The sequence below is a fragment of the Gossypium hirsutum genome, chromosome D03 (genome assembly GCF_007990345.1).
Source record: "Gossypium hirsutum isolate 1008001.06 chromosome D03, Gossypium_hirsutum_v2.1, whole genome shotgun sequence".
Lineage (NCBI taxonomy): Eukaryota > Viridiplantae > Streptophyta > Magnoliopsida > Malvales > Malvaceae > Gossypium > Gossypium hirsutum.
Genome location: NC_053439.1, coordinates 54,413,799 through 54,430,591, shown reverse-complemented (window position 1 = coordinate 54,430,591; position 16,793 = coordinate 54,413,799). Strand labels below are relative to the sequence as shown.

Sequence of the window (16,793 nt, the reverse complement as noted above, 5' to 3'; positions counted from 1 at the left end):
AATTAAAATTTCAATTTAGTCATTTAAAAATCATAAAGATATATAAGTTAATACACGGATAAAATTATATTTTAATTATTATAAAATAAGCAATTAAGACCCAAATTGCCTTGAATCTATTGCTTTAATTAAATTTAATCTTATGCCAACAATATATAAAAAGGGGAATCAAAGTATCCAAAATTTCTATTCATCCCCACTACCACTTTTGTCAAAATCCCCAAATAAATATGAGAATAAGCCGCAATTATACCAATGGCTTTGTGACGAAATCCATGCTTGAAATGACATCAAATACTTTTACATAGTTGATTTAACATGCATTCCTTTTCCACCCCTTTAAGAGAATCTCAAATGTTCCTAAATTTGACTCCATTCATCGGTTTAATTGATGTATTGATTTGATTAAATTTAATTATACATTCAATCATCTATATGAAGGAAAATTAGGTGAAAAAGTAAAAATCAAAAGCTTAAAATTCAAATCAATTCAATTATAAACATTTAATTTGAATAATTAATTAATTAATTAAATTTTTGAAAAATTCTAAGCATGTGCTGAGTCCCTTGTGAGATATTACTTAAATGTACGGAGTATAATTGAGTAGAAAATCGAATTTGAATAGTGGTAGTTTGAGCTTAATTCAAGACATAATTAAGCTATTTTAGTTCGAGCTCAATTAAGTTCATTTATAAATTTTCATACTCTAGTTCAAATCCAATCTCGATTAAACTAATTCATACTTAAGCTCTTTTTATATAATAAAGATAAAAACATAATTTTAGAATATAAAAATATATTAAAATGAAAAGTTCAATTAAATTCATGAGCCGTTTGAATCAAGTATTATGGTTCTTGAATTCATCTCAATTGGTAGTTTGAGTTGCTCGATCTCGAACTCTACTTGATAATTACCAAATCGAATTTAAAGTTTTTTTGAGCCGAACTCAAATAACTTACAAAGAACCTATGACCACCTTTCCATTTCAAGCATCATCAAATTCATTAAGGCTTTTGACAAAAGCAAAAACTGTTGGTGACCAAATCAAAGAAACAACAACAACAACTGATTAAATTAGCCCAAACTAGACCTTGTCACTTCATATGCCAAGAAACAAGCTGCATTAGCAGGGATACTTCTTGCCATGGCAGGTCCAAACCCTTTATAAAGCCCTTTCACCCCTTCTGAAGCTAATATAGACCTAAATGCATGCATAGACCCCTTGTACTTAGGATTTTTATAATCATCTACTTGGAGCACACTCTTGACAACATCGGTTGGGTAAACCGATGACCAAAATGAAGCTCCGGCTAAGCCTCCTGCCACGATCAATGACCCTCGTCCTAATTTCGAAGTGTCGGTCCCTCCGGCCATGTATTGTTTCAATGCTTCGTAGACACCGAACATAGCAGCATTGCCAGGAACCTCACGAGCTAAGGTGGGAACCAAGCCTTTGAAGAGACCCCTTGCACCACCTTCGGACCTAAGCACTTGCTTGGCTACATCCATTGGTCCACCATATTTCACTGCTACACCAGCTGAGCCAGCATCAACCGCTAATGCACTCTGGGCTTGTAATCTGGTTACAACATATAAGACCCCAAAGTTAATATGAGGAAATAGTTATCTCATGCATGTTGAAAACCTTCTAATTGAGTCGTCAATATATCAATATTGTATTAGTTAGATCCAGTTTAGGTGTTGAATTCTAGTTTGGATCTGATATGAAGCAGGAGCGAAGCCAAAACTTTATTTTGGGTCGGGATTGAGTTATGTATTTTTATAATAGTTAAAATGCAATTTCACCACCGTATTGGTTGGCATCTTTATAGATTTTAGGACTAAATCAAAATTTTATTATTTTTTGGTGGCCAAACTATAATTTACCATGTATTAACTTGTAAGTTTGTATATTTTGGGAGGGGGTCTAAAGCGCAATTATCCCATTTAGGCCTTTTCCCCTAACATGGAGCATGTTTAAAACACTTGTACCAACAGTATGTTTGATGTGTTTAAAAAACTGAACAGTGTTATTACAATTTAGAAAGGTTATTTTCTTTATTACCTTAGATACAAATCATTTATGCGATAGGTATATAAATATTTATAATTTGATCCACATGTTTTAAATATACTCCATATTCAAGGGCACTAGAAGGGTAAGCAGGGGCCTAGTCCCCTTAAAATAGATAATTTGCACTTTAATTCCACTAATATTCAAAATTTTATAAATTAATATATTGTAAAATTATATTTTGGCCCCATAAAATGATAAAATTGTGATTTAATCTTTTTAAATTTTATTAAGTTTTAAGCTTACAATGAAAATTTTACATTTTAACTCTCACAAAAAAAAAATTAATTTCAGCTCCTCCAAAAAATTTCCTGACTTTGCCGCTATGTAGGTTGGATTTGACCTAGCATTTAATCTCCAAAGCTAATTGATACAATTCTAGTAGTAAGAGGACTCAATCAAAACTTTCAAAGTTTATGAACCAATTTAGAGTTCGATCATAATTTAAAGATGTCTAATGCAATTAACCCGAAAATAGATATGAAAAGCCATAAACCTGACCTGCATTTGATCAACTCAGTGGGACAAGCTAAGAATGAAACAGCAACACCAGCGCCAGCACCAGCAATGACTTGTTGGTTAACAGTGAGTGGTACACCAGGTTCTGATCTCAAAAATGACTCCATTTGTCCTCTCACTGTAAACAAGAGAGCATTGAAAGCAGCCACGGTAGCCAATGGAGCTCCCATACCTTTATACAAACCCCTTGGTCCTTCAGCAGCTAAAGTCTGCTTAACAGCATCCATAGCACCAGCATATTTAGGTGGTTGACCAGGAAGCGGAACAGGTTGACTCTGAAGCTTAACCTTAATAGTATCAAATGGATGCCCAACAATCAATTGTGCTGCTCCTCCAACAGTTCCAGATGTTAAATCCTTAGCTACATCACCCATCTACACAAGTAAAATGGCAATTGAAACTCAATTACAATGCTTCAAAATGAAAACCAGATAACTATGAAACCGTCTTACCTTGAACAATGCAATAAAATGAAGCTGAATCAAATCCAGTAGAGTGTTAAATACCAATCCAAGTGCCGAAATCTGATTAAAAAAGAAAACCCATTAATCAGATCCCAGAAAAGAACTGTAAAATTCACTCAAAGTACCTTTTTTTTTTGAGGCTATTAAGGATTGAGAGCCACAAGAGAGTAGTTGGGTTAAAGGGGGAATTTGAAGGAGAAAGAGTGGATTTCACACAAAGAAACAGGAGATTTTTGTGGTTGAGATGGGATTGTTTGGTTTTTGGGAGATGTGGACAGAGTTGAGGATTGCAAGCAGAGGCTAAGAACTTCCCCAGTGTTGTTCTATTTGGGTTGTTTTTGGCTGATAGTAACACAGTGAGTGGTTGGTGAATGGTGACTCGGTACCCACTATACAGTAGGACACACGTATATAGGTGATGATAACATAAAAGAGAGGTTGGTTCTCTCCCATATTATAGGGGGAAATGATGGCTGACGTTGCAATGTTATGAGCCTTGTAAGCCCATGGGATTCGCATTTGTCTTTTCGTGCTATTGTTTTCAAAACCCAAACAGGTTGGATACAAAATGGTTAGTATATCTACAACAAAGTAAAAAATGGATTGATTTGAGAATTGGTACGATTCAATTGAATCGAATTGAAAAATCAGCTAAATCAGATTATTGATTCAATTTTGAAAAAGTTACTTCTTGATAACTATATTTGATAACTTTAATTAGAATTTAAAAATTGAATTGAATTGAATTGATTATATTGTTTAATTTAAATTCAAACTCACCCCGAGTTTCGAAAACATTGCTTCTTGCTGCCTCATTTTTAATAACTATATTTGTTAATTCTAATTAAAATTTAAAAATTGATTGAATTAATTTGATTATATAAAGTTAAATTAAAAACTTGTTCAATTTAAATTTAAATTATCCTAACTTGAGTTCCAAAAACATTGCTTCATGTTGCCTACTTTTTGATAAATTTGTTAATTATAATTGGAATTTAAAGTTGGATAAATTGATTTGATTATATAAAGTTAACAATTAAAAATTTGTTCAATTTGAATTTAAACCGATCCCAACTCGGGGTTTCCGAAAACATTGTTTCTTACTTCCTACTTTTTGATAACTATATTTATTGATTCTAATTGGAATGTTAAAATTGGATTAAACTGATTGGATTCTATAAAGTTAATGATTAAAAACTTGTTCAATTTGAATCCAAACTAATCCCAATTCGGGTTCCGAAACATTACTTCCTACTACCTACTTTCTCAATTTCTGATAACTATATATGTTAATTCTAATTGGAATTTAAAATCAAGTCGAATTGATTTGATTATATAAAGTTAACAATTAAATACACATTTAATCTGAATCCAAATTGATCCTAACTCGAAACGATTTGAATTTAAATTAATACAAACTTAAAATGATTCAAACCTAAAAAATCTTAACATCAAACCTAAATGATACGAGCTTAAAATAATCTAAACCCGAAATGAAAATTATTTAACCTAAAATGATAAAATGTGTAAAATCTAAATCACAATTTAAGCATGATATAACCTAATCAAAATTTGGCTTTATATATATATATAAAAGTAATGGTGAAAGAGGATATGTGTTTAAGTTTGTAAACAATACAATAATTTATAATTAATACTTATGAGGTTTATTATGCTCTCAGCACTTGTATTCCTGGAACTTCTAAAATTTAGTCCCTTATTTTTAATTTCAAAAATTTTATCTCTTATCTCTAAAAACTCCGATTTGAATATATATATATATTATTAATTGACCTTTAAATTTTTAAATCACAACTCCACATATTCAAATTTAACGAAAATCCATTAATAAAAGTACCAAAATTACCAAAAAGAACATGATGAATTATTTATGAAACAATCCATGGTGCTACCTGCTAAGATTAACTAAATTATATCAAATTAAAACGCTCGGACTAAATCTTAATATTGAACGTAATAGAAGGACCGAAACCATAATTTACCCATTTTCCTACCTACAATTTGCATCAACAAACAGCCCTAAATAAATAAAACCACATTTAACAAACTAACAATAAATTTTGTGCAGTAGGGACCTGAATGATATGGTCATATTCATACAAACAGTTCAAATGTCATTATTATTGATGAGAAAACTATTATGCAAGTTCATATCTAATCTATTGTCATCTTTCAATCCTCTAGCTGAGCGATGATGCCGGTAAATACGTGATAACCTTGGCACATATCGGAAAGAAGGCAGTACTCGTTCTTGGCGTGGTACGTGGCCATTAAACCTGTGCATATACCAGAGCATGAAACATCGTAAACAATGTTCTCATGGTAAAACACCATAAACAAGTATGAAGCAAGATTCTAACGGTTTTATTTCGTTGAATCTGGCAAAAAGTCAGAAATGGAACAATGCAAGAACATATACTAGTTCAGGAACGAAACTAGAAAATTGCTTTAGGAGGGTCAGCGATGAATCATGAATTATTGGAGGGCCAAAGTGTATTTGTACCATTATACTAACATATAATTTCATAAAATTTAGGAGGCTAAATGGAAAATCTACCATTTTTTATTGGGGTTGGGGGGGAAAGCACACTTGCCTTCATCCCTGCTAATGTTCAGGGACAAATCATAAATTATTGGGGGCCAAAGTGCAAATGGGCCATTATACTAACAAATAATTTCATAAAAAATTAAGGGGAGGACCAGGGTCAATGCCTGCCTTCGTCCCTGCTAATGTTCAAAATTTTGTTCACTTTTATGGTAAAAGGACTAATTTGATATCTAGCATATAGTACAGGATCGGTCAACTAGTTTATAACCCTCAATATACCGTAAATGCTCTCACTATCTACGGTAGATTTTAATAACTTAAACCGAAAATACACAATGTGGTTATGAAATACACAATATGTTCTCATACCGTAGCCAGCAGTTTGAACATCAAAACCTTCATCCTGACAAAATGAGCAACAAACGATTAGCTAATGATGGTTTAATAGAAGGCCAGGAACTACTAATATGTTCATGGATATATCATACTTGTAGCTCCCGAATGAGTGGCAAACTTCCGGTAATTGAGTAAGGTTTCACATGTCCAACAGCCTCTTCAGTTGCTTTGCACAATACATGGAATCCACGAGAATTGAGATCACAAGCAACACCGGACGTTGCCTCGTCGAAAGTCAAAGTAAGGCTGTAAAGAGAATATGCCGTAAAACTCGAAAAAACCTATAGAACTATAGATGAGAAAAATTAGCACAAAAACCAGAAAGAGGGCATACCTTCCTCTAAGGTTTTCGTCATGGAGGATATATTTTGAAACCGGACCCCGTGTGTCTAGCTTGTTTAGATTTTCGTTTATGTAATCTACGTATTCTTGAAGCTTACTCATTACATCTTTTACACTGAGATAGAAAATTGGGACTAGCAAATTTGTTCGGAAATGGAATGATAATCTTCCACCGGTAAATAACTTGAAAGGTGTAAAAGATGTGATCGAATTCGAAGGTTACTTACTTGTAGAAAGGAGTTAACCTACAAACCGAGAAAAAGAGTCTTAGTAAGAATACATGTTAAGAGACTTGATAAACATTCTGGAAATAGGATAAACCTGACATCTCCCGATATTGTACACTCTGCTGGTATTTGATTGATTCCACCACCTGGATCTGCAGGTAAGAAGAATTTCATTGATGAACAACCTCTACTCTCGAGAATAACTAGGGGTATAAGTATCAAAGAAGCCCTTTTACTAGGAGTCTAATTGCATTTTGACCCTTCTACTCAAAAAATGGGAACATTATCCCCTTTACATTAGATCAAAGAGCAAATTGGTCTTTTTGTTTAAAGTTCCATCCTTTTTACTATTAAAAACTAGTCCATGTATGTCAGAATGAGGTACGTGTAACTACCAGGTTGTTCTATCAGTCAAGTCAGTTTTTAAAAATACAAATGGATGAATTTTTTAACAGAAATGACCAATTTGCTCTTTGATCTAAATATAGAGGGACTAATTTGCTCATTTTTTGAGTAAAAGGCACAAAATGCAATCTGACTCCTAGTTAAAAGGCCTCTATAATACTTTTACTATAACTAGCTCATCTAAAGTTTAAAACTTACAATTCCATTGCGTTGGTTTCATGGTTGATGGTGTAGCAAATCCATATACTTGCTCATCCGGATGGGGTGGGAAGTCTTTATAAAACCGTAGCTGAATTTCTTTAAGTGCTTCCATGCCGAGCTCCAATGCATTTATAGCCTATAGATAAAGAAAATCTTTGAAGTTAACAAGTACATCGAGAATCAAAAAACATGAATAGTTAGGATTTCTATTTGTTTATATTGTATACCTTGTGCGGTAAACCACTGTGAAAAAGCTTCCCCGTCACTTGAAGTTTCCATGGTATCATACCACCGGTACCAATGCAAGGTTGTTTATCAGCTGTATCAATCCAGAAACTGCAAAATCAAAAGATTCAGTACATGAAAAATGACAAAAAACAATAAGCATTATCCATCTGGAATATGTTTCAATCTACTAATATGAAAACTACGCACAGTGGGCCTCCCTTCAGTTTATCAAGCAGACCATCCTTCACTAAAGCATCAACACCAACTCCAGTTATTGCCGAGTTCTCTTCATTAGCTATAAAAACTGCAACGACAGTCGATTCTAGCTTCGGTTTTGTCTCAGCAAGTCTCTTCATTAGTTCAGTCACAAGTGCAACATGTCCCAAACAATCAGTAGTTCCACGGCCACGAAGCTTATCGCCATCGATGCTCAACGAGAAAGGATCAAAATCCTATAAAAAACCCATTATCGACTTTACATTCTAAGATTAAAAAATTCAGCAAAAATTATCCAAGACACAATATCATAGTTCCTACTGGATGAAAACTATAAATCACTTGAAATTAAACAAAATTAACTTCATCCAAACAATATATATACACACATAAATATATAAGTGGGTAAAAGTACCATTAAAGCTCCTATACTAGGAGTCAGATTACATTTTGCTCCATCTACTTAAATAATGGGCAAATTAGTCCTTATACATAAGATTGAAGAGCAAATTGGTCTGGTTAGAAATTTCATCCATTTATAAGCTGACAATATAACTAACAACTGACATGTAGTGTGCCATGTGTACCTTAAATTGGCGTCCAGGACTAGTTTTTAACAACAGAAATGGATGAAATTTTTAACAGAAAGACCCTTTTTCTCTTTGATCTAAAGTGTATAAGGACTAATTTGACTATTTTTTTAGTAGAAGGGGTAAAATGTAATCCGACTCAAAAAAGCCTCCATGGTACTCTTACCTATATAAGTGCTGCAAAACGCTAATTCAAGCCGAAACCCATAGCTCCTATTGTATGAAAACTGTAAATCACTTGAAATTAAGCAAAATTAACTTCACCCCAAGCATAAATAAATATATATATATTATAAAGTGCTGAATTAGCTTCATCCCGAGCACATATATACAGAAATAAGTGCTGCAAAAAGCTAATTCAAGCCACAATCCATAGTATTAATCAAAATCAAAACACACCCAAATCCTTAAACAACACAATTACAATTACATAACATTACAAACCAAACCCAGAAATTAAATATGACCCTAAAACTCAAACATTCAAACATTTAAACAAGAACCCAAGTTTTGAATGATGAAGAAAAATGAAACCCAAAATCAAAATCTATAAAAATACTGAAAGGATAAAAGAGGAGTACCCAATCATTGGGGTTAGCGGTGACAACATCCATATGCATACCAACAAAAGACAAGATCTTGCCGGGTTGAGTCCCAGGATATTCCACAATAAGATTGCCTCTACCAGGGAAATAAGTGACATGGTTAACGATCAAAGGACCACCGGTTGTGGTGCTGTAAGGGAGCAGACAATCTAGTACATGTTTGATTACCCTGTCTTCTTCCGGGATTAGTTCTGGTGGGTTGTTTTGTAAGAACTTGGATTCACCTATGATTTTGGTTAGCAGTGAGATGAAGGATTCCTTGTTTAGATCGCCTAGTGTTTGCTTCAAGTTTGAAGTTGCCATTGGAGAGAGGTTCTTAGGACGAAACAGGGGAGAGTTTGCGTATTGCAAGGTAATCGTCCCACGTTTGGCATAAAAAGGACAAGTATAAAAGGTTAAATTTTGGTTTTGGTCCGTTTACTATATTCGAATTTGAAATTTAGTTCTATAGTTTGGTATAAATTTATGTGGTAAAAGTATATTGAGGCCCTTGTATTAGGAATCAGGTTGCATTTCGTCTCCTATACTAAAAAAAATGGCCAAATTAGTCACTATACATTAGATCAGACAGTAAATTAATCATTCTATTAAAATTTGCATCTATTTTTATTGTTAAAAGTTAATTCCTATATGTCAACATGAGGTACATGTGACATACCATGTATAGTTGTCAAGTTATTCAGTTAGCATGAGGTACACGATAGAAATGGATGAAATTTTTAATAGAAATGACCAATTTACTTTTTTATTTAACATATAGAAACTAAATTACTCATTTTTTTAGTATAGTGGGCAAAATGTAATCCGACTCTTAGTGCATGGGCCTCCATAGTACATTTACCACTGAGTCAGATTGCATTTTGCCCACTCTACTCAAAGTTGACAAATTAATCCCTATACATTAGATCAAAGAGCAAACTAATCATTCTATTAAAAATTACTAGCATGAGGTACAGTGGCATGGCAAGTGTAACTACTTGGTTATATGTTAGCCACTTCAATTTTTAACCGTATAAATGGATGAAATTTTTAACAAAAATGACCAATTTGCTTTTTGATCTAATATATAATGACTAATTTACCCTTTTGAGTAAATGGACAAAATGTAATTTAACTCTTAATACAGGGGCCTCCATGATACTTTTGTCAAATTTATCTTATATTTTTAACTCGGATGACATTATTGGTATTGAAACATGTAAGAGAAAATAAGTCTGAACATGCTTAAGGGTGTATTATTCTCCACTTCAAGGGTTTATGGAGTTATGCATACTAATTCAATTGCTCTTTTTTAACTTGAATTCACACCGACTTACGAGTTAATAGGTTGTTTACATTGCTTTGGACCTATATAACTATCTGTTCATGATCCAACCTATCCAAACTAATTTCAACAACTTTTTATAATGTTCAAACAAGTAATGCCCGTAACTATTCTAATTAACATGTCACGACCTTTTCCTAGAAACACCATTTTCTATTCATCATATATATTAACATGCAAGTAGGGTTGAACTCAAGCAAGCAATGGGCCTAAATGAAGCCTTCATGAGCCTATTAATGCTTTTGCCCGGTTGAAAGACATGGGCCTAAATTCTCGAATAACTTAAATATGGCTATATTGGTAAACTATTCTATGAATCATATTCCGACTTGATTTGATCATGAAAATTCAATAACTTTAACTCATCCAACTTAAATTTGAACAGATCTAAACTTAAACTGATCTAAATATAAAATTATTAAAATTTGAAATAATCTAAATATGCAATGACTCGTCCAAAAAACTTGATCCTAAAACTCGAATGAATTAAATTTTAAACTGATCTAAATTGAAATATCAATCCAACCCACTTATTTGATAAGCTTAAATGAACGTTAATACCAAACGTATAATTATTTATAGTTTGAATTATTTCGTTTCAAATTGTTTTGATTCATCGAATTATTATAAATTTCAACCATTTCGGATTCTGAATTTAACGTATGAGAAATCTAAGTAAACTGAGATAGTGTTTATATATAAAATAGTGACCGTACTATAATAAACATGACAGGGATTGTTAAAGGGGAGGACCAGACCAGACAGAAGTGGCTTCCCATGCAGTTGAAGATAAGAAGAAAAAGGCAATGATTACTGACTTTGTTGGACATAGGAATATGAGCCCCATGCACTCATCATCACCATTTCTCGATATTAGAACTGTTTATAAATTGGACTAAATTATAATATGTTTTAATTTGATATTCATTATCTTGGATAGTAAATTCATTAACTTTAATATGAGTCGGGTTGAATTTAGGTCAAGTTGATGCAACATTTTAAGTTTGATCTTATTCGAAAATAGATTTAAGATTTTGTGGAAATGCTGCATCTCGAGTCTCAGTTTTAATATTTGTCTCTTCTTTAGGTGCGTAGAGATGTTAATGAGGTGATTTATTCTGTGATAGGAGGACCATTTTGTATGTAATAGATCTCCAACGCCTCAATTAATGTAACCAATCAAATTAAAGAATTTAGAGTCGAATTTATGGGATAATTGATTATTTTGCTTGTTCACTCCAACTAAATTTTCTTTAATATTAATAAGGTTTTTATTTTTTATTATAAAAAAATCCAAATAAATGAGTAAATTATTTTGACCACAACAAATATATTAGAGTAAACTATTAAAATAGTCACTTATGTTTATCTCAGGTTACATTTTAGTCACTTATGTTTGAAATACTACGTTTTAGTCACTTATGTTAGCGCATTGTAACATTTTAGTTATTGAGCTGTTAATTTCCGTTAAAGGTATAACGGTAAGCTAATGGCACGTTAAATCATCATTTCAAACAAAAAATTTAGGTTAATTTATACAGTCGGTCCCCATATTTTTTCATTTTGAGCAATTTAATTTTCTTCTTTCATGTTTTTTTAACTTTCTTTTTTTTTCTTTATTTTTCATTCTTTTCTACTTCTCCCTCTATTTTCCTCCCTTCTTCATTTCTTTTAACGTGGTTTTTTTATGTTTTCCATTTGTTAAAACTAGTCCCTATACTTTTATTTTTTTTGAAAAATTTAATTTTTTTTGAGTAAGGTGAGCTTGTGGACTAGTTTTAACAAATGGAAAATATAGAAAAACCACATTAAAAGAAATGAAGTAAGGAGGAAAACAAAGGGAGAAGCAGAAGAGAATGGAAAAAAAAAGAATGTTAAAAGAACATAAAAGAAAAAAAATTAAATTGCTCAAAATGAAAAAAATATAGGGATCAATTGTAGAATTTAACCTAAAATTTTTGTTTAAAATGATGATTTAACATGCCACGTCAACTTACCATTATACCATTAACAACAATTAACGGCTCAGTAACTAAAATGTTACAACACGTTAACATAAGTGACTAAAACGTAACATTTCAAACATAAGTGACTAAAATGTAATTTGAGGTAAACAAAAGTGACTATTTTGATAGTTTAGCCAATATATAATTATTGTTATTTTGACATAATGACCTATTTGGTTTTTCAGTTTTATAAAAAAAAAAGTCATTCATTTAATTTTTTATTTTTTAAGCTCTTGAATTTGCATTTCTTATCAAATCACCTCAAAATTGATAGAAAATGTAACATTTGTTAACTTTGTTGATGTGGCATACACGTGAATTGCTACATAGGTGGCACATCAGCGTTGAATTAATTTTTTAAAATTAAAAAAAATATAATTTTATATAATTTTTATTTATTTTAATGATTTTTAATTTTTAAAAATTGTTCTTCACCTTTTTGGTAGCCTTACCATCAATTTTTTTTTTGCTGAATCAAGAAAATTTATTAAAATGAAATAGATAAAATAATATCTACAATTACAACAACACCACGATGACATTCAATCCCAAACTATGAAGATAGTGTTTCCATTTATGCTTATATTTGTTAAAAAATCTATCCAATTATTAACTTTCCACAGGACATAAATAATTTTGACATCGAGAATCATTATAATACAATGATCAATGACTTTGAAAGTTTCGACATATTTCCAAAATCGAGTAAGTGATTTAAAAGATCATAAAACAATAAAATTTAATTCTGACTCAACTATTTTATCTTGATAAAGATCTCCGAATGATATTAACTCAACTGAACCAACATCTTAGAAACCAAAAGACTGAGAAAATAAAGAAAACAATTTACCCAATTCATTTCTAAAAACACCACCACAACCAACTTGATATGAAGATCCTCTCGAAATACCGTCTACATTAAATTTGAGAAATCTCACTCCAAGAAGTGATCACTAAGCATTAATTCAGTTACTAATTGAACAGGAAGAGGGAATGCAAGCATAGGGGTCCTCCCACTGTGTAGCCTCACAAATAGATCCTGTTACCAATGAAGCTTTAATCCAAAATAAAGACCCATGTTTAATCAGAAAAATAATCTCATCGAATGGTACCGCGCCTTGTTCTTAAACACGTCCATTTTGCGCCAACAAAATCAACCACAAACTCGCCACACAACAAATCAGCCAATAGAGCGCATGTTCTTTTGCCACTCCATTTATAGTTCAGTCAACCACTTTTTTCACTTAAACATTTTCTAACAATAATGCTAAACTAGTTCTAAGCAATACTCCTTTTGAAATTCTCTTTTAATAAACTCGACTAGGGACAAGTGTAGTGAAGGGTGGAAACAAAGATTTTAACTCAAATAAGGTAAAAAGAGGATCGAGTAAAGGGTATATGACTATGGCATCAGGGATGAAAGCAAAGCCTCTTAATTTGTTTTTTATGAAAGTACATGTTAATATAATGGTAAATTGCACTTTAGCCCTTCAATAATTCATGATTCATTTCTGGTTCCGTTGAAACAATTTTCTTACTCCATCCATCTTGTAAGTGCATGAAAGTACTATTCCTCGAACCTCAATGCATTGCAATTTGCAGCCAATTTAGGAGTGAAGTGAAAGGTGGTCCAATCCCTTATCTCTTTGCAAAGCTTGTTTTTTCAGTAACGTACATACATACATGCTATATTTATTATGTCTGGCGAACTCTCTCTATACATAAACCTTATTTATCTTCATTATAACCATCATTCTCATTGACCTAATAATGCCTTCATCAGCTTACAAAAAACTTATGGTACTTTGTTAGTAAACTAATTCTATATCTTGCCCCTTATATCTATCTTTTAAACAGTTAAAGTGTGTAAAATTCGTGTACTTTTCCTGCAAACTAATTCATCCAGCTTATTTCAAATCCAGAGGGGAATGTTCCATGTTGGGGTTTCTTTATAAACTCTAAGTTGTAGAAACGAGGGCCATGTTGATAAATTGAAGGCTTCATATATAGTTTGGTGGTCATTAATTACTGTTTGTTAAGAAATAAATTAACAAGTTGGGTGGGTGGGATTCGGATTTTAAAATAAATTTTATTGATTCAGGTTATTTTGGTTTTAGGTTATTTGGGTTAGCTATGTTGGTTTTTCTAATCAAGTTATTCAAGAGTTAGTTCATTTCAAATTATTTGTTTGGGTCATTTTGAGTTGAGTTATTTTGATTTTAGGTAAATTAAGTTAGTCATGTTAATTTTTCTATTTAGGTCGGTTAGTTCATTCCGGATTACTTGTTTAGATCATTCTGAATCGAATTATTTTGCTTTTAGGTCATTTTCAAATTTAAATTATTTAATTTTAATAATTAAATTAAATTAAATTGAATTAATTAAATCTAAATTTTAAGTGAACTCAAGGAAATAAAAATGGCCTGTGTGCTTGTTTAACAGTGCCACATGATACACATGAAGCCATGAAGCCTTCACATGGCTAGCTCAGCCAAATTCAATTTCAGGCCATGAGTTTTTGTGGGTCACTGATCACCTCTCTGTAGAATTGAATGGACCACAAATATTTATATTTATGTGTGTGAATATTAATTACTCCCCATTAGATAGTTTGACAGACAAAATACACATGCAGTGGTAGTGTTCTGAGTTTAAAGAGGGTAAGGATTCATAAGTAAATTTGATTTTGGTCAAATTGTTGTTTTGATCCCTCTATAGTGCTTTAATTTGGGAGTTAGTCTTCATAATTAATTTGGCATAATTTGATCCTTTTAAATAAAATACTGGCTTAGATTATTTCTTAAAAGGTACATTTTCTAATTCATCATGTGGACATTGATTCTTTAGTGTTCAAAAAGAGAGTTTTTAAGAAAAAATCATGTCAATATCCTAACAAGAATAATAAACCGTGTTAGTTATTGATCTGATTAATAACATTATAAAAGTAAAGAGATTTAATTATGTCAAATTAAAGTATATGGATTAAATCTTAAATGGGTAAACTACATTAGTAGTCACTAACTATGTTTTTTTCTTTTTTGTTCACCCAACTATGAAAAGTTACAAAATGATTACCCCAACTATTCAATTTTGTCTTTTTGGTCACCAATTGACTAACACAAAAATGGACACTCAAAACTCCAATATAGTTGGGTGACCAAAAAAGACAAAATTGAATAGTTGAGTGACCAATTTGTAACTTTTAATAGTTGGATGACCATTTTCTAACTTTTCATAGTTGGGTGGCCAAAAAAGAAAAAAGAAACATAGTTGAGTGACTACTAATGTAATTTACTCATCTTAAATTTGAGTATATATAATAAAGGGACCAAAATCACAATTTGACCTTTCATCTTTAGGTGACGGAGGGCACAGTTGGGATCAGAAAACAAGAAAATGACATGGAAATAAATGGTTTTTAAAAAAAAACTCTAGCATTTTGATCCGAATTTAAGGGAATGTTTGTTACTTTGGCTTCCATTTTGGCAATTAAATGGAAGGCTGGCTAGCTAGCTGCATATGTAGTTTTGCAGGTCTTAAAAGTTGAACACCAACACTAGGGTGCACTGGTAATAGAAATAACTTAAATTTAAATTTAGAAATTTTAAAAAAATTAATTTTTAAAATGAATTGACTAAACTCCAATCATTGTGAATCCTTTGGTCATCTTTGGCTAAGTACATTTCCCCTCACATATTTCTTCTCCATGGCACCCATTGAATCGAAGGTAGAACTCAAAACTCTGTCTCATTGAATATTAAATGTACTAACAATTTAACTTCATTTTTAATAATGTATCTCATTGATCATATCTGTTCTTTTTTGACACAATACTTAAAACTACTCATAGTCTCTTCCCAACCCATAAAAAGGAGGATAATGTACTTTAACACGCTCGAACCCACATCCTACTACATTGACAATAATGCTCATACAATCGAATTGAGACTCAATCAGCTAATTTTCAAAATATTTAAAAAGTAAAAAAATCAATCTAATATTACGTTTAAATGTCGTACATTAGATAGATTTAGTTGGTAATATAGCTAGAGGGGGTTTTATTTTTCTCTCTATTAAATTATTAATTAAATTAGTGTTACGAATTAAGCAAGCATCGATTTAGTTGAAAAATTATTAAAATATCATTTTATTATTATGAGGATATTTTTACATTTTTATATAAAATCCATAAAAACTCAATTATAATAAAATTTGAACATATGATACAATAAATTTTAAAAAGAAATAATTTTACCATTTCAAAAAAACCTTAATTATTTTTAATCAATTATATAATAATAAGTTAGCCTTTCTTCATCTCTTAAATTTTGTTTATTGAGATTTGAATTTTAGTTCTGACTACAATATTAATAATATTATTGTCAATGTAAGAGGATATTGGTTCATGTGTGCTGAAGCGTATTATCTTTCTATTTAAGCGTTAGGGAGAGACTATGAGTAATTCTATACATTGTGTCAAAACCTACTATAAGATTTATAAATTATAAACTATCATTTAAAATAAAATCCTATATCTTGTGATTTAATTATTTTATTTTGTGGTGAAGCATTTATATTCATAAAAGATTCACAAATCCCTATGAGATATACCAAGAATGTCTAAC

At 31.4% G+C, this 16,793-nt stretch overlaps 2 protein-coding genes across 3 annotated transcripts; both read right to left on the bottom strand.

Moving 5' to 3' along the window:
* Window positions 1–912: 912 nt before the first annotated feature.
* LOC107939749 (mitochondrial carnitine/acylcarnitine carrier-like protein) lies at window positions 913–3,609 on the bottom strand. Of its 2 annotated transcripts, XM_016873114.2 has the most exons (4): window positions 3,185–3,609; window positions 3,048–3,119; window positions 2,578–2,969; window positions 913–1,581 (listed from the first exon to the last, which is right to left on the bottom strand). In XM_016873114.2, exons 3-4 carry the CDS (start codon window positions 2,967–2,969, stop codon window positions 1,077–1,079), a joined length of 897 nt encoding a protein of 298 aa, XP_016728603.2. In that variant the 5' UTR covers window positions 3,048–3,119; window positions 3,185–3,609; the 3' UTR covers window positions 913–1,076. The 2 variants fall into 2 exon arrangements, with proteins under 2 accessions (XP_016728603.2, XP_040946565.1); XM_041090631.1 differs by lacking the exon at window positions 3,185–3,609 and having other exon boundaries at window positions 3,048–3,138.
* Window positions 3,610–5,118: 1,509 nt separating this feature from the next.
* On the bottom strand, window positions 5,119–9,196 carry LOC107939768 (acetylornithine deacetylase). The gene is made up of 10 exons (XM_016873139.2): window positions 8,815–9,196; window positions 7,635–7,879; window positions 7,427–7,535; window positions 7,197–7,335; window positions 6,688–6,745; window positions 6,594–6,611; window positions 6,359–6,481; window positions 6,117–6,270; window positions 5,998–6,031; window positions 5,119–5,356 (listed from the first exon to the last, which is right to left on the bottom strand). Exons 1-10 carry the CDS (start codon window positions 9,139–9,141, stop codon window positions 5,253–5,255), a joined length of 1,311 nt encoding a protein of 436 aa, XP_016728628.2. The 5' UTR covers window positions 9,142–9,196; the 3' UTR covers window positions 5,119–5,252.
* Between the last annotated feature and the right edge of the window lie 7,597 nt (window positions 9,197–16,793).

Bases quoted from the DNA above. Each gene is read 5' to 3' on its own strand.
- LOC107939749 (XM_016873114.2), bottom strand. From the start codon at position 2,969: ATGGGTGATGTAGCTAAGGATTTAACATCTGGAACTGTTGGAGGAGCA. The intron at 1,582-2,577 runs GTCAGGTTTATG...TGTTGTAACCAG, and splicing joins ACTGAGTTGATCAAATGCAG to ATTACAAGCCCAGAGTGCAT.
- LOC107939768 (XM_016873139.2), bottom strand. From the start codon at position 9,141: ATGGCAACTTCAAACTTGAAGCAAACACTAGGCGATCTAAACAAGGAA. The intron at 7,336-7,426 runs GTATACAATATA...CTTTATCTATAG, and splicing joins ACAGTGGTTTACCGCACAAG to GCTATAAATGCATTGGAGCT. The intron at 6,271-6,358 runs GTATGCCCTCTT...TTCTCTTTACAG, and splicing joins GACGAAAACCTTAGAGGAAG to CCTTACTTTGACTTTCGACG.